The 19,565-nt window shown below is 40.5% G+C and overlaps 5 protein-coding genes and 1 pseudogene across 5 annotated transcripts; 3 read left to right on the plus strand and 3 right to left on the minus strand.

Moving 5' to 3' along the window:
- Window positions 1–959: 959 nt before the first annotated feature.
- On the plus strand, window positions 960–3,953 carry LOC106371573 (RNA polymerase II C-terminal domain phosphatase-like 4). Its single transcript, XM_013811656.3, has 8 exons — window positions 960–1,113; window positions 1,257–1,411; window positions 2,078–2,157; window positions 2,242–2,354; window positions 2,447–2,627; window positions 2,751–3,040; window positions 3,137–3,322; window positions 3,387–3,953. The coding sequence occupies exons 1-8, from the start codon at window positions 1,015–1,017 to the stop codon at window positions 3,762–3,764; spliced, it is 1,482 nt and encodes a 493-aa protein (XP_013667110.2). The 5' UTR covers window positions 960–1,014; the 3' UTR covers window positions 3,765–3,953.
- An 800-nt stretch (window positions 3,954–4,753) lies between these two features.
- Window positions 4,754–6,255, minus strand: LOC106370363 (transcription factor LRL3-like). The gene is made up of 5 exons (XM_013810385.3): window positions 5,899–6,255; window positions 5,663–5,800; window positions 5,521–5,586; window positions 5,307–5,444; window positions 4,754–5,224 (listed from the first exon to the last, which is right to left on the minus strand). The coding sequence occupies exons 1-5, from the start codon at window positions 6,154–6,156 to the stop codon at window positions 4,862–4,864; spliced, it is 963 nt and encodes a 320-aa protein (XP_013665839.2). The 5' UTR covers window positions 6,157–6,255; the 3' UTR covers window positions 4,754–4,861.
- Window positions 6,256–7,379: 1,124 nt separating this feature from the next.
- LOC106371574 (replication termination factor 2-like) lies at window positions 7,380–8,700 on the plus strand. The gene has a single exon (XM_013811657.3). The coding sequence runs from the start codon at window positions 7,471–7,473 to the stop codon at window positions 8,536–8,538; it is 1,068 nt and encodes a 355-aa protein (XP_013667111.2). The 5' UTR covers window positions 7,380–7,470; the 3' UTR covers window positions 8,539–8,700.
- Window positions 8,701–8,791: 91 nt separating this feature from the next.
- LOC125578988 lies at window positions 8,792–9,998 on the minus strand (annotated as a pseudogene).
- A 197-nt stretch (window positions 9,999–10,195) lies between these two features.
- LOC106371575 (FIP1[V]-like protein) lies at window positions 10,196–15,288 on the plus strand. Its single transcript, XM_013811658.3, has 8 exons — window positions 10,196–10,960; window positions 11,335–11,564; window positions 11,702–11,828; window positions 11,908–11,976; window positions 12,078–12,218; window positions 12,379–12,480; window positions 12,582–14,174; window positions 14,382–15,288. The coding sequence occupies exons 1-8, from the start codon at window positions 10,238–10,240 to the stop codon at window positions 14,916–14,918; spliced, it is 3,522 nt and encodes a 1,173-aa protein (XP_013667112.2). The 5' UTR covers window positions 10,196–10,237; the 3' UTR covers window positions 14,919–15,288.
- Window positions 15,289–15,399: 111 nt separating this feature from the next.
- Window positions 15,400–19,549, minus strand: LOC106371576 (glycerophosphodiester phosphodiesterase GDPDL7). Its single transcript, XM_013811659.3, has 9 exons — window positions 19,323–19,549; window positions 19,077–19,209; window positions 17,950–18,246; window positions 17,756–17,865; window positions 17,169–17,667; window positions 16,769–17,089; window positions 16,555–16,697; window positions 15,989–16,472; window positions 15,400–15,897 (listed from the first exon to the last, which is right to left on the minus strand). Exons 2-9 carry the CDS (start codon window positions 19,186–19,188, stop codon window positions 15,596–15,598), a joined length of 2,268 nt encoding a protein of 755 aa, XP_013667113.2. The 5' UTR covers window positions 19,189–19,209; window positions 19,323–19,549; the 3' UTR covers window positions 15,400–15,595.
- Between the last annotated feature and the right edge of the window lie 16 nt (window positions 19,550–19,565).

Below are 19,565 nucleotides of genomic sequence, written 5' to 3' on the forward strand. Positions count from 1 at the left end.
TCTGGCCTAGAATTTTAATTGTTTGTGATCAGTACTGAATTTTTGAGTATTAATGAAAAATTTTATAGGTCGTTTCTGACATTTAACAACTGTTGAAGGTTGTTCGGATATTTTATTTGATCCTGAGATTTTTCAAATAAAATACTACAAATCAATGTGAGTTTATAATGATCCCAAGAATTTTTTTATGACAATTCAATTCTGATAACCAATATATGTTGATAGTATTGATGTTTTTTTTTTACTTTCAAGATTCTATTCCGCGGAATTTGATTCAACTTCAAGAGAGTTAAAGATTTGATTTACTATTTTACGGAAGTTTAATGTTATTTTGGTTTTTTTATTAAACACTATTTTCTTTATGTTTTAAAGAGATGGATAACCTTTAGTTGTTTTATACTTCAATGTTATTTTTTTTCATTTCGAGTACTATATTTTTTAAATTACACAGGGTTAGAGTTTGGCTATATATTTTCTTTCTCCCCCGAGATAATCATATTTTGAGTGTTCTGACCTATATTTCAAAATTTTAATAACATCTAAGACAAGTTATGTACTTCGGTTTATAAAAATAAAACATGTCTAATGACAATGATTGTCGAATTGTTAACATGTAAATCAACATGAAGTCAAAATTAACTCAAGTCATAGACTCCATGTTTCACATATTATCATCCATTTATTCGTTAAGCACCGTGGATTTAAGATACACCTTATGTTATACAAAATTATAAATCTTTGCGATTAAGAATGATATAGATATCGCATGCCGCGCAAGGCGCGGGTTACTACCTAGTGTATTATTAGCCGAACTGGAATGAATTCCAAATAGATATTTGACATATGTTTCAAAATTCATTAGAATCCAAAATATTATTTACTGAATCTGACCTAAACATATATAAAATCCAAATGACACCTAATCCCACATTTAAATATATTGACCATTGATCTTCTTCGTTAGGCTTTTAATGGGCCTCAAACGGGCCTTAATAACCAATCGACAGTCGTGTAATGTCAATCGGAGCATCCACTATTACGGTTACCCCGTCGACGCCCACTCCGTCTTCAGAAACCAAATCACGATTCGAGCGACGGACACCAAACTCGAAGGTATTCGTCCATCTTCTTCTTCTTCCTTATACTATTCTTCTCTGCGATTTTGGATTCGAGTTCCATTCGTCTGCTCTCTCTTTATGTTTAATTTAGGGTTTAGTCTATCTCTGACTTTTGATTTTGCCTTTGTTGTTGTGAAGATGAGTGTGGCGAGTGATTCTCCAGTGCATTCTTCTAGTAGCGACGATCTCGCTGCGTTCCTTGAAACAGAGTTGGACTCTGACTCTGATTCCTCCTCTGAGTCCTTCCCCATCGAACAAGCCCACGATGCTGATGCTCAAGTTTCCAATCATAGGTAGATTCAATTTACTCTAACTCTACTGCAGTTTAATACTGGTTATCAGAACAAATTGTGAATCTTTCTGTGTATTTGATCGTTGGTTTTAGCATTGCGCTTGCTTTTGATGGCACGATAATGTGAGTTGTTTGAATAGGATAGAATATAGATTCAGGGGGAGAGAAAACATAAAACATATTTGGCGCTTTGGCAGACTTGAAACTACTATTTGTTTCTGTGAGTTCTTCGTGTTTTAAATTCAACAAGGAAACAGTTTTGATTCTGTCCCTTCCTCGCAGTTAAGTCTCTGAATTTAGCAGCTTGGCGCTGTAACTAAAGTCACGGTTTCGTTGCTTTCCTTGCTTAGCTGTATTGATGAATCCCTTTGTTCAGATATTAAGTGAGTCAGAGAATCACTGTCTCTTTGCTTTTAATGTCGTTGATCTTGGTATTTTTAATTTGTGACGCCATGGATGTTTTGAAAATTATGACAATCTGATGATTGTGGAATGTGCGTCAATCTACAATTATGTGTGTACTGTACCCTATTTTAGTTCATGTCAATGGATCTTGTGTTATCTGTCTCTTCTACTCTTCTTGATTTGCATCGATAATAGAACTTATCCTTTAATGAGAAGTCTTTAAAAGTTCATTAACCATCCATGTTTCTCACTCGCCTTTTAGGTTAAAGAGACAAAAGTTGGAGTATCCAGAAGATGAGACTGAGAATGTAGCTTCCTTAGCATTTTCTGGAGAAATCTCAGGTGATCATCTCTTTCTTCAGCCTTACTTTGATGTCTGTTCTTAAGTTCTGTCATATTGAATTTTGAACTGGTTATTGCTTGCAGAAGCATCCTCAAGCAAGGTACCATGCGAACACCCAGGTACCTTTGGAAACATGTGCTTTGTTTGTGGCCAAAAAGTGGAAGTAACCGGTGTTTCATTTGGATACATACACAAGGTATACCAGTCTATTCGATTTCCTTATAAATTTTCAGTAGAGCTTCAAGTCTTGGTTTTGATTTATGAGCTTTGGGAAATCCGTTATCTTAGGGTTTTAAGCTCCAGCAAGATGAAGTCACCCGGTTGCGTGATATTGATATGAAAGCCTTGCAAAGCCAACGGAAGTTATGTTTAGTTCTCGATTTAGACCACACTTTACTTAATTCAACTGTACTTAGGGACCTGAAACCAGAGGAGGAATACTTGAAAAGCCATACACATTCTCTTCAAGGTGGTACATTCTGCTACATTTTTTTGCTGTCAGCAAATAATATCTCTGTACTTCAGTCGTTTGTTTGTTTTTGTGATGTTCCACTTTGCATGTCTTATAAGTTTGTTTTTTTGTTGATTCCAGATGTTTCTGGGGGCGATATCTTCATGCTTGAATTCATGCATATGATGACCAAACTAAGGCCGTTTGTTCATTCGTTTCTAAAAGAAGCCAGCAAGATGTTTGTAATGTATATATACACAATGGGAGATAGGCCATATGCACGACAGATGGCCAAGCTGCTGGACCCAAAAGGAGAGTATTTTGGTGAACGGATCATTTCTCGAGATGATGGCACAGTGAAACATCAGAAAAGTTTAGATGTGGTGCTGGGGCAAGAGAAAGCTGTTCTGATTCTTGACGATACAGAGAATGTAAGTTTTTGGTCTGCTTTGTCGACGTTTCATGTCATTTTAATCATGATATTATTTTGTTAGATAAGATGTTCTGATACTTGGTTTGATACGCAGGCATGGCCAGGTCACAAGGACAATCTGATCGTGATAGAGAGGTATCACTTTTTTGCTTCAAGCTGCAAGCAGTTCGACCACAGATTCCAGTCTCTCTCGCAGCTGAAGAGCGATGAGAGTGAACCGGATGGGGTACTTTCCGCTGTTCTTAAAGTCCTTAAGCAAACGCATAGTCTATTCTTTCAGGTATGCTCAATAAACTTTGCTTTTGTCTGGACTTTTTTTTTTTTAATTATTACCATTTTTTCAGGATGGTGGGGAAGACTTATCGAGCAGAGACGTTAGGTCATTATTGAAGCAAGTGCGTAAAGAAATCCTTAAAGGATGTAAAATAGTGTTCAGTCGAGTCTTCCCGACCAAGTGTCAGGCTGAGGATCACCCGCTGTGGAGGGTGGCTGAGGGATTGGGAGCTACCTGTGCAACGGAAGTGGACGCATCTGTAACACACGTGGTGGCTATGGATGTGGGAACAGAGAAGGTGCGGTGGGCCATAAGAGAGAAGAAGTTCGTTGTGCATAGAGGGTGGATAGACGCAGCTAATTACTTGTGGAAGAAGCAACCAGAAGAGAACTTCGGGTTGGAGCAGCTGAAGAAGCAAGGAACGGATGATGTAACAGTTGAAAAGTAGACCGAGGAAGAATAGTTAACTTATGTAATTGGATTCTGATTATGTCGAAACTCGAAACAAAGCAAAGTTAGAAGTTTAGAACAATAGATTTTGGAGTGACATGTCTTGGTTCTTTGTGTATATACGCATTTTGGTTCTGTTGCTCGTTGCTTCTTTATATTGGGTCGAACCGGGCCGACTATTTATGAATTTGGGCACGTTTTCTTTTTAGTATTTGTTTTTTTCTTCGTTTTTGCGATCTTTCCGTCTTCGTTAAGACTTAGAGAGATGGTGGTCGATGCATTGCTTATACTTTGTCGAACCCTAACCAGGTTCACGAAGACGTTATTCTGAAAGCTAGAGATGCTTGCTACAAGGGTCAGTTCTCTTTCTCTACGATGATGGGGGACTAGTGTAATCGTTGGACTGATCACTAGGGACACTGTAGCAGCGACACTATAGTGGCGTCGAGCAATACTGTTTATCAACGAGAAAAGACGAGAAGGCGAGTCGAGTATCAGACACGACTTCATCCAAACGTAGATTGGCAGAGTTATCTGCATCGATGCTCATCCCAAAAGTTAGGTATTTTATAGTTTTATTCATTTATTTTGCCAATTTTGGACAAGATAACAATGGGAATATTGTTGTTTAAATTTGTGGGAAGTATTGTCTATTAATGGAGGTTTTTAGGATAAGGTTATTAGCGGAATATAATAAACCGTTTCTTAACTCTTAACTAAAAAAGTTAAGAATCTCATAAGAACTCTACTAATCATGCTTTAAGATATAATATTGTATGGTTTGTAGAAAGTGGGAGGCTTCAAGTTGAATATTATTATACTGGTTCCAGTTTCATTCGATTTGATCAAACACTAGGAACGTTGACACAAAGCGATTTGGGAAAGTAGTGGGACGCATGCCTCTTAGTTTTCGGTCCCACCACTTCTGTTCTGTATCTACAACCACACACGTATACACGAGTGTCCATGTCGTGTCCGGTATGTTCGTCGTTGTAAATATTTTTTAATATTATTTATGCTTAGTGAAAAAAGTCAAATGGATATTAGCGTTTGACTTAAAACGGAGAAAACAAAACACATGAAAGATCCTATGGTTCATGCCTTGGAGGCAGATACATCATCATCCATACTAGTGGAGGCTTCAGGTGCAGCAGCTGCAGCTGATGCTGATGCGACGGCTACATTTGCCTCCTCAGCCGCAACGATATTTGAGATGGGGTTAAAGAGAGCCCCACGAGAATGATTAGAGGTAGATGATATTGCAGTTGCGAGGGAGATGGGCATTAAACAAAGCCCCTTTCCTTGAAGGTACTGCATTGCAGATCCCATGTCTTCTTCCATCAGTTTTGCAACTCTCTGTTCTGTTGACCTTAGGCTCTCATTGGATGATCCTGTTCCGTTTCCCTTCCCGTTTAAGCCATTGCTAGGTCCAGATAGGGGGTTGAGCCGTCCTCCAACCTACATTACCAAAGACCATGATGAATTGATGATGATGATGATTGGTGGCGATATGCCACTTAACCTAAAAAGGGAAACTGACCTCGGAGGTGAGACCATTGAAGCCTGGGCCACCAGCTGCCCTCGCACCACCCAATCTGCTCACGCTTAGTACTTTGACTTGAAGCTGAAGGAACCTAACATACTCTATGATCTCGTCCAGCATTGATGCTTTATCCGTCTGCATTAACCATTATGGGTTATTACACAGATCAAGACAAGAGTTGTTTGATACAAAACAAGAAAGTATTGTGTACCTTGTTGGTGTTGGGAACTAGTTCTTGAAGAGACTTCATTCTCTCAGCAATACGCTCTCTTCTCAACTGCGCAAAGCCATACAATCAGATCAACCCAAGATAACATAAGAGATGGGGAGGTAAGTGAATAATGGAGATATACCCGCTCAGCGATGCTGTGAGGATCAGTCGCTTGGCCTCTCCTAGCTCGGACCCTAGGCTTTTGACGAGCCACAGGTGCGCTCGTGGTAGAAACCGTCCCTTGTGCTTGCAACCCATCTTGGCTTGGACCACCTGACTCCTGCATTAACAAAAAACAAAACAAAAAGATGTCATGTAAGGAATGAGAAAGACTTACAATATAGTGTTTTATGATGTAAGAGATGATAGCTTTGATGCCTGAGGGTGATGGAACTGGTCGGGGAAAGAGGCGTCGACGGTGAGAGCGTGGAGGAGAGATTGTGGTGGAGGAGGATGAGGAGGGGGAAGAGAAGAGTCCCAACAAGGAGGAAGAGAAGAGAGCATTGACATGGAGTCGAGGAAATAGTCACTATTGTTTTGGTTTATGAACTCTCCCTTTCCTTCTCCATTTCCATTCTCCATCTCTTCTGTCTTGTCTTCTTTCTTTGCTTCCCTCTCACGCATTTTTATCCTCATTTTTTTTGGTATTGTTTAAACTCTTTTTAATTTACTGGCCGTTTCATTATTCTATTTTTATATTTATATACTCTCCTATGTATATCTTGGGATATTAATGATTGAGTTTCGATCTCTCTAATATATTATTTCACAAAAGTCGTACGTGGCCGGCCTCTTTGTATATTTTTTGGTTCTTGTTAATAATCTTACAAGCCATTTCACGATTTATTCGAATCTACATACAATCAATTTTACTTTTTTTTTTCTGTTTCTGTTTCTTCAAAGTTTCATTGTCACGTCAGGTAGGTATACACTTTGAATGATTAAAATGTTCTTAATTTTGCAATTAATTTTGGAGAAAACGGTTAAAAACTTTGAAATTTCAAATTAAAGCCAAAAAATTTTTAATTCATGTTTAAACCAAAAAATAGTTTAGCTTTCAAATATTGATTATTTTAACTCTTAGTTTTTGTTGATTAGGTCATTTTAGAAAATTAGAAACTCAACTGTTAAACCCGTAAACGTATATGTTAACTCACTAGACGACGTCGTGCTATAAACTGATTAAACACTTATGAAATGATGTCGTTTTACATTTGTAAACATTTAAATAATCTTTTCTTTCGTGAAACCTAAATTTTCCGTTTTTCTAATCTCTCAATCTTCTAATCTCCAAAACCCAGAGTCATTGATAATGCAAAGGATGTCTAGGACGATATGGTTCCTTCGGGTTCGTCGTAGCGAGAGAAAATGTTAGGGAAGCTACGATTGAACAACATAATCTCGTGGGTGAAAAATGTGATAATAAAAATGATAGTGAGACTAATAAGAATGATAATGAGGCTGAAAATAATGATATTGGTTTCGAATAAGAATTTTTAAGTAGTAACAATGTCGATTAGCAAATTAACAGACATTTACGATTAAATAGTTGACTTTTCAAATTTTTAAAATGGCCGAATCAATACAAAATAAGAACTAAAATAACCAATATTTAAAATTTTGAGTATTTTTTAGCTTAAACACGAGTTAAAAGTTTTTTTGGTTTTAATTTAAAAGTTCGAGATTTTATTGGCTTTTCTCATTAATGTTGTAATAAATTTAAAATTGTGCGAATCCAAAACTTAAGGTTTGGATTGTATAGTTTCTACAGTATATCAGGCCCAAGGCCCAAATTTAAAGCGGTCCATTTCGTTGATAAGTCGGTCCAGCTATATATATATGAATACTCTGTCGTTTTATTCCCTCTAGCATCTTCTTCTTCTTCTCTTCGATTTCCAAAAATCACAATTGATCGGAAACCTAAAAGTACCTTCCTCTTGCTCCGCCACGATGCACATCCGTCGCCAGATCCTCGTTAAATCCCCTTACCATCAACAATCCGTCGCTCTTCAATTGGATCCTTCGCAATCCGTATTGACTCTTTCAAATCTCACTTCCTTGCTCGAACCCTCGCATCGTAGATCATCGCTATCTGATTTCTCCGTCTCTCTCGATGGGAAGCCTCTGAACGCCTCCACACGGATCCAAGTATCCAACCTACCTCCCGTCTCCATGCTCGCTCTCCACCCTCGCCTCCTCGGAGGCGGAGGAGACGGCGGCGCGACGGGAGCAGAGTCGCGCGATTGCTACCTCAAGATGTACGCGGAGAAGAAGCCTGACAAGGTCGATCCCAACGAGCAGAGGCTATCCAAGTGGCTGAACTGCGCTTTATCGAACGAGCCGTTGGCTGAGCCTTGCGTGATTGATCTCCTCGGGAACTTGTTTAATAAAGAGGCTTTGGTGAACGCGTTGTTGACTAAGAAGTTGCCTAAGCAGTTTTCTTACATCAAGGGTTTGAAGGATATGGTGAATATTAAGTTAACGCATGTGGCTGGGGGTGATGGTTTGTCGGGAGATACGACCAGTGCTCAGTTTCAGTGTCCGGTCTCGGGGCTTGAGTTTAATGGGAAGTACAAGTTTTTCGCTTTGAGGGGGTGTGGGCATGTGATGAGCGCCAAGGCGTTGAAGGAAGTGAAGTCTTCGTCGTGTTTGGTGTGTCATGCTGATGTTAAGGATTGTGATAAGATTGTGATAAATGGTACGGAGGAGGAGGTGAGCTTGTTGAGGGAGAAGATGGAGGAGGAGAAGGCGAAGGTGAGAGAGAAGAAAGGGGGGTCAAAGAAGAGCAAGAACGGTGTTGCTGTGGTGGCTGATGCGAGTGTGAAGGTGGTGAAGAGACAGATGGATAATGTGAATGTGAATGGTAATGGTGTTGCTGTGAAGAAGTTCAAGGCAGGGGATGCAGTGCCGGTTAATGCTACCAAGGAAGTCTATGCTTCTCTCTTTACTTCTTCTAAGAAGAAGTCTGATTTCAGGGAGACTTACTCTTGCAGGTCACTTCCTCTGGGAAGGAACTGATTTGTTTGAACACATGTTGTCTGTTTCCTTCTTTGCATTGTGATAAATTTACTTTTGTAATTTCAGTATTGGATGATATCACGCTTTTACTCTTCTGTCGCAGTTGGCATAACTATGTTTGCATTCCACTGTAATAAAAACTTGGAGGTCATTGTTGTATCATCAGCTGGGACTGTAACAAGAGGGTGTATGTATGCTGTTTACATGAATTATATAAGTTATCCAAAAAAAAACAGGCGGATTTGCACAGACTGTTTTCACGCAAGGCCCAGAGTTCCCAAATCGTGGCAACTTGTGCTAAAAAAGTGCTCTCATTGGCTTGGCAGTGCCTCTCTTTTGAGCACCTGTGCCAGCATTGATGTAGAACAATTGTCACCTACACTTTTCCCCATTTTTGAACCCTATTGATGAATCTACCAAGGAGGACACTCACCTTCACTATGCCAGCAACAAACGCCCCGCAGTTGAATGTTCCCATGTCTTTTGGAATCGATATGCAGCTACACTTTTCCTCATTTTTCATCACTAGTCTTAATTTAAATCAAATTGCCTTAAACTAGAGCAATCTGAACCTGTTCACGAGAAGCTCCTTTTCACTAATCATGTACTCATCTTCATGAAAGATAAAATTCCAAGTAACCGTGTCTCTCTCCCGTTCCCCTGAAACAATGAGACGATCTATATTCATCACATAAAGAGAGAGAGAGAGAGAGATGCGTTATGAACACTGAATTGCTTTTCCACGAACACTTTGTCTTTTGAGTCTTTCAGGCAGCAACACGTGTACAAGTATCAGTTTAGTTTCGCTAAAAACACAACGTAGAACCTTCTCCCGGTTGCAAAGACGCTCCATAACTCGAGCTCCGACCGCATATCCAGCATCCTCTAGCCTGAGAAACCAATCATATCAATAACAAAAAACACATTGTTAGAATGTGAATGATTCAGACAAAAAAAAACAATAAGATGACCTTCTTTCAAGTTCAGCAATATTGTCATGCAGAGCTGTCAAATAGTATGTGCATCTGGAGCGGTCGAACATGGTCCGAATATAAAAATAAAATTTTTAAAGAAATTTTCAACAATATATACATAAATTATAGTCTAAGAGACTAAGACTTCAAAATTTAAATACAGTACAGACTAATTTAGAGTTTATAATTTATAAAAAAATGTTAAACATATATAAATAAAATTTTTAATTTCTAAAGCTATTTCATTATGCTTTAAATATATTGTTAATATTTTTGAACAGGGTCCAAAAAATAATTGAGACGGCCCTCATGTGAGCTTATATAGTGAGCTTATTCACTCGTTTACAATTGAATATTAAACCAGACTAAACCAACACTTAACCAACAATTTGATTTACGGTTCTATACTCTAATATCATCCTGGGGTTGATTGTACTGAACTAGCTCCGAGAATAAAGACGCAAATGCGGCCAAGATCAGTAGAATTGAATGTAGTCATAGCTTTTCCGGGAAAATAATCTAAACTGTTTTAAAACTTTTTAGATTTGCTCATGAATATTAATATTTATTGAATTGAATTTATTAATCCTAATTTGTTTTGGTTGTGGGCTATAAATAAGGCCCTAGAGGTGGGCCGAGACATCTCTTCTTCTTCTTCAGAAGCCCTTTATAGCTTCACCACCGTCTCTCTCTTCCTTCTCGTGCTTCACTCGAATCAGCCTCCAATGGACGAAGACGACGAGTTCGGAGATCTCTACTCCGACGTGTTCCAACCCCCCGCCGTCCTTCCTCCCCCGCCTCCTCCTCTCCGTTCAATCGACCTCAACCTCCGATCCCAAGATCAAGATGAGCCAGAAGAGCCTAATCCACCTCCCGTCTCTAGGGTTTCCGACACCACCGCCGCTCCCAAATTACCACCGCCCGCTCTCCCTCACGCCGCGAATCTCGATTCTGGCGGCGGAGGCGACGATAAGGACATGACCTTCGACATCGAAGAGCCCGACGCGGACTCCACCCCTGCGATTCCCGGTTTGGCCCTAGATCGAGGCGTCACGACGACAATCGATGAGGCTGGCGATGGAGGAGGAGGAGGATACGGAGGACAAGGAGGAGATGATTGGGATAGCGACAGTGAAGACGATCTACAGATAGTGTTGAACGACAACAACGTCATGATGGGAGGCGACAACAGAAGATCGAGGATGGGAGACAACGAAGCTGACGATGACGACGATGATGAAGAGCCGCTTGTTATAGTGACCGACACGGATCAGAACCAACCTATGGAGGATCAGCTCTGGGGAGAAGATGGTTTGCAAGGAGTCGAAGGAGAGGGCAAAGAGGGAGGAGGAGAAGCTCTCAAGGGGAGTGGGCCTGGAGGTGCTGTTGGGCCGCCTAAAGCTGGGTATAGCAGTCATGGGTATCATCCGTTTCATTCTCAGTTTAAGGTCAGTGTCGAGACAACAATGTTGTCACTGGTTAGATTACTTAGTGGTATGTGTTCTTGTCGTGAAAACATTTTATTTTTCATAAATTATAAACCTTTGTACTTGTATCTAAAGCTGAATGCAAATGCAGAGTATATAAAAAATGTGAATGGAAGATAAAGAACGTTATTACTTTCCTCTTTGTATATCGCAATCCTAAAATCTAACCTTTAGCAATTAAGTGAGAGAAGAATAACATCTCTTGGGACCTTAACTAACATTATGAAGCCAACATCCCATCAAAGATTTCATATTTTTCGTTTGGATTAAGGCTGACAAAAAAAAAAGAAGGCTTGGTATTGATGTACTTGAGAATAACTATATTTATCTTGCAGTATGTAAGACCGGGGGCAGCTCCCATGCCTGGAGGTGCTGCATCTGCTCCTGGGACCTCCTCAGGTCAAGTTCGTCCACCCGCCAACCTTGGTCCTATGGCTGGTCGTGGCAGAGGAGATTGGCGTCCGATGGGAATGAGGAATCCTTCTGTTGCACAGAAAGGCTACCACCAGGCTTGGGGTAGTAATACAGCTGGGAGGGGACTTGACTTCACTCTTCCTTCTCACAAGTAATTTTTTTTTCTGTTCGGACTGTGTGGATTTTAGTAGTGGAGCTTTCCTCCTGATATCTAATTGGAAGCACCAAGTTTTGATTCGTACTGACTTGCGTTTCTTTTATTTGATGTCTATCCTTGCGTGTTTTTAGGACGATATTTGAGGTTGACATAGAGACTTTTGAGGATAAACCCTGGAGATATCAAGGAGTTGATATCACAGACTACTTCAACTTTGGACTGAATGAGGAGACCTGGATAGACTATTGCAAACAGCTGGTAATTAATAACTGTGATTCATATCTTTTATTTCAGCGAATGAAGAGTACTAAGAGTACCTTCTTTGAATTCTATTCAGGATCAACGCCGTATCGAGACTACGATGCAAAGCAGAATACGTGTTTATGAAAGTGGTCGAACAGATCAGGTATACTGGATCTTGGCTTATAGTATGGCATTTAAGTGCTGATTATTCCCCTACAAAATGGGTGACATTTGATTCCTAATCATTCTCTTGTATAATGATAGGGTTATGATCCAGATCTGCCGCCAGAGTTAGCTGCAGCAACAGGGGCGCAGGGTGTTCCTGTTGATTCTTCAAATTTAGTGAAGGTAGAAACTGCTCAAGTTGATTCAGCTAAAGTACCAGCTCATGTTCGACCTGCACTGGTATGTTTCCTACCGCCTTTGTTCTCATTTAAAGTAGCATCGTCTATATGTGGTTTTCTATATTGTATATCAAAGCTGGAACGTCGTGGCTATACATTTTTCTTGTTACTATCTAAAGCTTGAGAGTATTGGATGATTTTTTTACTTTTGGTTATTTCAGCCCCCTGGAAGACCGATACCTGTGGAGACTGGTTCTGGTGAGCGTCAGCCATCCGTTGATACACGTGCTCCTCGTATGCGTGATCTAGATGCTATCATTGAGGTTGAACATGTCTCAAATCTCTCTTTATTTTGGCTTTTAATGGTGAGGCTTAGTTTCCTGCTATAATGTCTGCTACTAATTGAAATCGATTTTGTTGCCAGATTGTATGTCAGGATTCACACGAGGATGCGCCTTCGGGTGAAAATGACACAGAACCAGCTGTTAGTAGCCTTCCTATAGAAAATGTTCCAGTTGAGACTGGGTACGTTAACAGCAGAAGACCAGACGGGGAATCTGCTGAACGAAGTCCTACCCAGGATGAACCACGTAAAAGGCTTCTCAGAAAGCAAGACGATGAGATCTCTAGAAGCACTGGTAGTGGCCAGAGTTTTCGTTCGTCGTCTCCTGTTGGGGACAGAGGCACAATGTCATCAAGTGTTGATCGTGAAGATATGGAAGGTGTTGCCGGCAAAGATGCTGAGATGGAAGAGGAGCGTAAAACGAGTTCTGCAGTTCAAGAAGATGATGGAGGGGAATCAAAGACAGAGAGAAGTAGTGGAAACAGCAAAGCAAGATCTGAAAGTCACAGAGATCATCAGCAATTGAAGGATAGTGCAGAACAGGAAGTTATTCAAAATAAGCATTCTACTCGACCAGCTAGCAGTAAGAAACATCACGATAACAGTGCACCGTATCAGAGCAGAAAGAATCAAGACAGAGGGAAAGAAATGGAAAGAACTCGAGCGGCAAGCAAAGGTGGTAGGGAGTACTCAAATCCTCATACGGACGTTGATTACACAATTGCAAGGGGCGACGATTATGATAGAAGGAAAGGGCGAGATGTTGATGGGGGGTTCTGGCGCAGGAAAGAGGATGACCCATTCAGTAGAAGAGGTGGGGATGAAGGGTTTAGAAAAAGGGATCGTGAAGAGGATCTGGGCTCTAAGCAGAGGGGTAAAATGAGAGAGAGTGACATACGCAACAAAGATGATCATGTTCCATCGAGAAAGCATTTGGATGATGGTGGTTTAAGAAATAGTTATGAACTGGATGATCACATCGGCAAGAGGAGGAAGGATGAAGAATACTTGAGAAGAAACCGCTCTGAAAAGAATGAAATCTCACATGGCCAAAGAGAATCAACCAGCCGCCTGAAACGAGAACGGGGTGATAGGTTGGACCATCAAAAGAGAGATGTCCAACATAAAAGCAGAGATGATTTTGATGACCACAGTTCTCTCAGGCACAGAGATGATTTCTATATGCAGAGAGATGGAAATGAGAGGTTGAGAGAGCGCGAGGATATGGATAAATTGAAATTAACTCAGGAGGATGGCTTATCAGCACGAGGAAGAGAGAGGCAGGTACCTACTACAAGGGGTCATAGAGGCTCAGAAGACCGATCATCGATGATGAAGGATGATTATAAAGCTTCTGAGAAAGAGCATCTCACAAAAGATTCAACAAGGCATAGTAAACAGACGAAGAGAAGGGAATATCATGGTGAAGAAAGTTCTCATCATAGAGGACACGGAGACTTCTCTGCACGCACAGATGAGACTGTTAACAATGAGAAAATGCCAAGGCAGGAGAAGACAAGCGCTAAAAGTGACAACGTTATTAATTCAATGGACGGTCAGCAATTGCAAGACAGAAAACATAAAGATTCAAGACGAAAGATTAAAGAACAACGAGAGGGTGCAGATTCAGCGAGGAGCAAGCAAGGAGAAGAAAATGGCAGTTCCGAAGTTACGGTATGCTCTATCAGCCTATAAACTTATTTTTTTATTAGTCTCATCCAATTTTTGTAAACTTGACGTAACATGGTTATCGTGACTGCAATAGACCTTGCGAAGCATTTTGTTCCTGTGACTAACCTCACCTAATAATATATCTCTTGGTCTGGTCATTTTTAATATGCCTCAACGGGTCAGTAGTGATGTTTCTTTCATGCCTTCCAGGGCTCAAAAGGTAAAAACGAAGCAAGAAATCACAGGAGTGAGATCCCACAGCAGACTAACGCCACCAAAAGACACAAGGAGGATGCTTCATCTGGTGATGAGCTGCAAGATTCAAAGAGAGGACGTACGAAAATGGAGCGTTGGGCAAGCCACAAAGAGAGAGATGATGTTGTCACTGTCAAGGCATCGTCCACTTCTTCAAAACTTCAAGATAAGGAAAAAGGCACTAACGGCCGAGTTCTCGAACCTGTCCATGACAAGAATCGGGATGTAACTGAAGAGAAAAGTAGCCATGACCTTGCAGAGACCAAAGATAGAAGCGAGAAGGGACCTCCAGGAGATCGGCACTTGGACACGGTTGAGAAACTCAAGAAACGTAGTGAACGGTTCAAACTTCCAATGCCCACGGAGAAAGATACCACGGGCGTAAAGAAAATGGAGTCTGAGACGCTGCCCTCTGCAAAAATTGAAGGCCCTGTGGATTCAGAGGTGAAAGCAGAGCGGCCAGCAAGGAAAAGACGGTGGACAAGTAGCTGAGAGCCTGGCTCTCTTTGGCTGGATCGAGGGGTAGCTTCTTATATTTAAACGGATGGCATGAGATTCTTGCATCCCACGGAGCAGTTGTTGCCGTGGAGGATCAAGTTCCATGAAGATTAATTAGAGGAGCTTAGGAAGAGTGTGTGGGAGTGAGCTATGTTGTGTAAGAATAATACGCATAAGGATTTTACTTTGAGAGAATACTCTTTGTAGTAGTTGATGTAAACTTTTGTCAAAGATTATTTGGTCTTTTAGTTTTGTTCACATACTAAGCGCCTCGAGAGAGAGCGAGGATATTTATAAAGTACACGAGGCACTGTATTTTACTGTAGTAATTTTGTTACTGTTTTTGTAAACAACCTTTTGAACACTTGATCATTTGTATTTTCCTTTTTCCAGGTTTATTATGAGGAGACAGCAACAACTATGAAAGTAGAGACTGCTTGATGGAGAAAGGTTCGTAAATAGAATACGAGCTTATTATCACGTTTCAAAATCTCTACAGAAATCAAAACTTTCCTATGACAAACAAACAAAGTTTCTTTAGAGCTTTGATCTATAGTAATAAATCACTGTTTTGCGGCATATATTGTTTAAAATGAATAAAACGTAAATAGCTCAAGTTTGGAAAATGCTGAGGGCGGGCATGTTACAACGTATGTGGTGTGATTAATTTTTTAATCAGTGGCAAAGAGGAGTCCCATAGCCAGTATTGCCAGCAAGGAAAGGCACAGATTAGCAGTGGTGGCAATAGAGCCAGAATGACCAGGGGCATTTGGCGTAGCTCCAGTTGCATTGTTGGCGGCCATGTTTGCAACAGGAGGCAGAGGAGGATCAATCACGTCTTTGGCGTCAAGAGGTGGGTTTGGGGCACTAGCTGGTGGCTGTGCTTCCTTGTTTGCCACGGAGATTAGAGCGCCAGCCTCTGCAGGTAAGATGGCATAGGGCTGCTCTTTGTTTAAATCTGAGCATGGACTCCCTGCATTTGCATCAAATGTTAAGCATCAGCTTTTGTGTTGTTAAATGATCAACAAAATCTTTCATGAATCTTGTAGATGTTTAGAATTTACTTAAGTATCTGCTGGCGGTGGCAGGGAACTCTGTGATGACTCCATCAACGCCATTCCCTGCAATGAATGTGGCAAACTCTACCGTAGGATCAGAGAAGTAGTCAAACGCTATGGAGATATACTCGTTCCTTAGCACCGAGACATAAACAGAGATATTCCCCTTGTGCATTTCCTCCACTACGTTGGTCTTCCCTGCGGCAAAGCTTCCGGAGATGCTGACGAGAGAACTTCTCAAGATATTGACAGCATCTGCATGCTTCTTGATTTCGTCAACGGATGCCTTGGGAGCATCTCCTATTTCCTTGTCGATGCTCAAGACTCTAGTGTAGGGAGGGACAGCCTCAAAACCGGCCAGAACTGAACTGTCATCTGACTGAATCAATACCCTTTGGGTTGTTTGCTTGTCGAGTGTGGATTTGGTCAGAGCGGACTTGACTGCGTCTACGATTCCTAAGCCTTTCTTTGAGGCTAAATAAGCAGCATTCTGTCAAAACAAAAAAAACAAGGCGTTAGTGGTGATGCTTTGAGTAAGTTAAAGGAGCATTAATGAAAAAAGGGGCATATGCCTGGATGTTGACAAGAACTCCAGTGACTGCCTTTTCTTTGCTGAACTTAAGGAAGTCATCAAGAGTTACGAACTTCCCGGCATTCTTGTTTGCTGGGTTTCTCGAGATTCCCACCTTAGCTATGAAAGGGCTCTGGATTTGAGCTGTAGGCAGAGACATCCCACTGTCATTAATTTAGTTTCAGAAAACTTTAGAAAAGAAACCAGTTTCTTACGCTTCAGAGACTGGATCTCAGCCCAAGTGAGATCAAAAGAGAAAACGCCGTTGGTAGGCTGGATTTCAGGAACGCTGGTGGCTCGGGACATGAACGTGGCCATGGCGGTGGAGCTTACCGTGAGGTCTGCAGAATCATGGCAGAAAGCTATTCCATCTTTGGACATCTGAACAGAACAGTCGATCACATCTGCTCCATCTTCCACCGCTTTTTGATAAGCCAGGTCAGTGCAGCCTGGATAGTCTCCACTTGCTCCATTGTGAGTTATGACCAACGCGTGTCCTGCTTTGGGGAGATTTCCCTTTTGGTGTGAAAAGCAAGCTGCAAAGAATACATACACGTAAGGGGTATGAGCTTCTCTTATTAATCAAGTTTTTGAGTGGATAACAAGTCAACTCACAGATGGCTTGTGATGCTGTTGGCGGGAAATCGGTGACGACGCCATCAACAGAGAACTGGCCATTGTCCACAAACTGGAGATACTCAGCAGAGGGATCATAGCTGTAGTTAAAGCTGGCGGGCATATCATTAGCAAAACCAGAGGCATAGACCTCTAAACCGGCCTTGTGGGCATCAGCCACAAGGGTGGTGGCCGGCTTAAGGTACTTAGCGGTGTCAATGGGCCAAATGTAGCCTTTGGGGACAAGAACGCCTGAAGCAAATGCCTTGATGGCTGCAAGGTTCTGCAGAATCTCGCTGTACTTTTTGTTGGTGGTGGGTTCCATTGCTTCAGGGTCTTTGAACTCGAATATGAGTTTTGTCTTGGACATGACTGCATCTCTCCCGATGCTCTTCAAGAAACCGATCTCCGGAGATGAGATGAAAGTAATGCCACGGAATCCTAGGCTTCTCAGGTACTCGGCTGGGCTCAGCTTGTGTTCCATGTAGAATGCATCGTTCTGCACATTTGCGTTGTTTGTTTTTTGTTTAGTAAACCCTCCAGAGGTTGGTTACTTATATTGTTTCAAAGAGAGTAAGAGGAGAAACCTGAACGCTCAACCAGAACTTGGGAGGCTTGATTCCTAGGACGTCTTCCACGGCGGAAATAGGCAACTGGCCGTCGAAAATGCTGGGCCGAGAGTAGATGTTCTGGACCACTGCTCAACAAGACACAAAATATGAAAAGGCGGTGGTGATGGTGGGAAGCATGAAAGGGGAGCAAAAAGAGGAGAATGACATACAAGAGACATTGGAGAAGATGGTGTCAGCAGAGTAGTCAAGGGCAAACCAGCCTTTAAGGTCCTGACCATTGACCTTGTAGGTCTTCTGGCCTTTGGGGAAGAGGGTGGAGATGGTGGTTGCATTGTCAAGCCTGATATCAGGCAAGCAAATGCCAGCACCGTCGTTTGTCATCTGAAGGTTGCACAAGATTGTGAGGCCAGGCGAGCTGCTGCTAATAGCCAAGTCATTTGCAAGGGCGCATGACTCCGGGAAAAGACCCGAGATGCCGCCTCTGGCCACAACCCCAGGTTCTTGACCTGAAAGACAACAAAGAAAAGAGTGTTCAAAAAAAAAAAGGACAAACAAAGAAAAGATAGTTCTCTTGTTAAAATAGAATCATCTAATTTTTTTCATAGTGATATTTTTAGTTAGACTATCTTTAAAATTGTATTTTTTGTAAAATAATATGGCAAAATTTTAATATTTTTACCAGAATTGAATATATCAGGAATACCTTTGTAAATCAATGATTAATTATTAACTCAAAAATTAATTAAAGAAGAATACTGTTTCCCTATTTTTGTATTTACTTTTAATTCAAAAATTAATTAAACAAGAATACATTTTTAACCACCAAATATATTTATTTTTATTGTACACAATCTTATAAAAAGTGCTTTACTTTATTTTATAAATATTAAAATAAATTCCCAAAAAACTAAAACAAAATTAGAAATTGAAATAATCTCATTTTGTTAATATTGAAATTATATCATTTTATTATATATGTAAATATAATCTAATATTAAACCAAACAATAAAATTCACCTTACAAAAATTTATAAAACAGGTTAATATTTTTAAATTAAGTACTGTTTTATATACAATTTCATGTTTACCATAATAAAAAAACACAGATTTATAATATTATCATTTATGACAAAATTAGTATAAAAATAATCTTGAGCTTTAGAAATGCAGATCAGAAGTCTAATGGGTTCTTACGGACAAACATTAGGTCTTGACCAAGAAAAAAACAAACAACAGATGTTATTATGTAAAAATATGGGCAGTTTCATAGAATATACAATCAAGAAACAAAAAAAAAGAACATGCACGGTTTACTTTTACATAAAAGGAAACATACCGTTAAGGGTGAGCCATTTTTTGGTAGGAAGAGCGGCGGCAGCAGCAGGAGCCTTGGGAGCCGCAACACAAGAGTGTATGAAAAGGGAGAAAAGAATTAGAAACCTCAGCATCTTTATTTATATAGATTGATCCTGCATGTTGTATGTACGTACCAACAAAAAGCAAAGTCAGATTACATATACAATGCAGAATATATATACATACATTTTAGAAAGAAAAAGAAAGGTGAAAGGAGATGTCTTACAGTGAAAAAAAGAACATTAAAATAGATCCCTTCTTCTGCTTGTGTTTCCTCTCGTTATTATGTTTTGAGAAAGGAAAAGAAGAGAGGAAGAGATGGTGAAAGAATAGGGGTAAATTTAATGGGGGTAAAAAAAAAGTTACTTGCCCATATCCCATTTATTATGCCTATTTATTTCCCTTTCTATTTTTATCTCTTTTTCTCCTCCATTCCCTTATTAACCGCTTTTATTTTCTTCCCTATTTT

Source organism: Brassica napus, chromosome A10 (genome assembly GCF_020379485.1).
Source record: "Brassica napus cultivar Da-Ae chromosome A10, Da-Ae, whole genome shotgun sequence".
Classification (NCBI taxonomy): Eukaryota; Viridiplantae; Streptophyta; class Magnoliopsida; order Brassicales; family Brassicaceae; genus Brassica; species Brassica napus.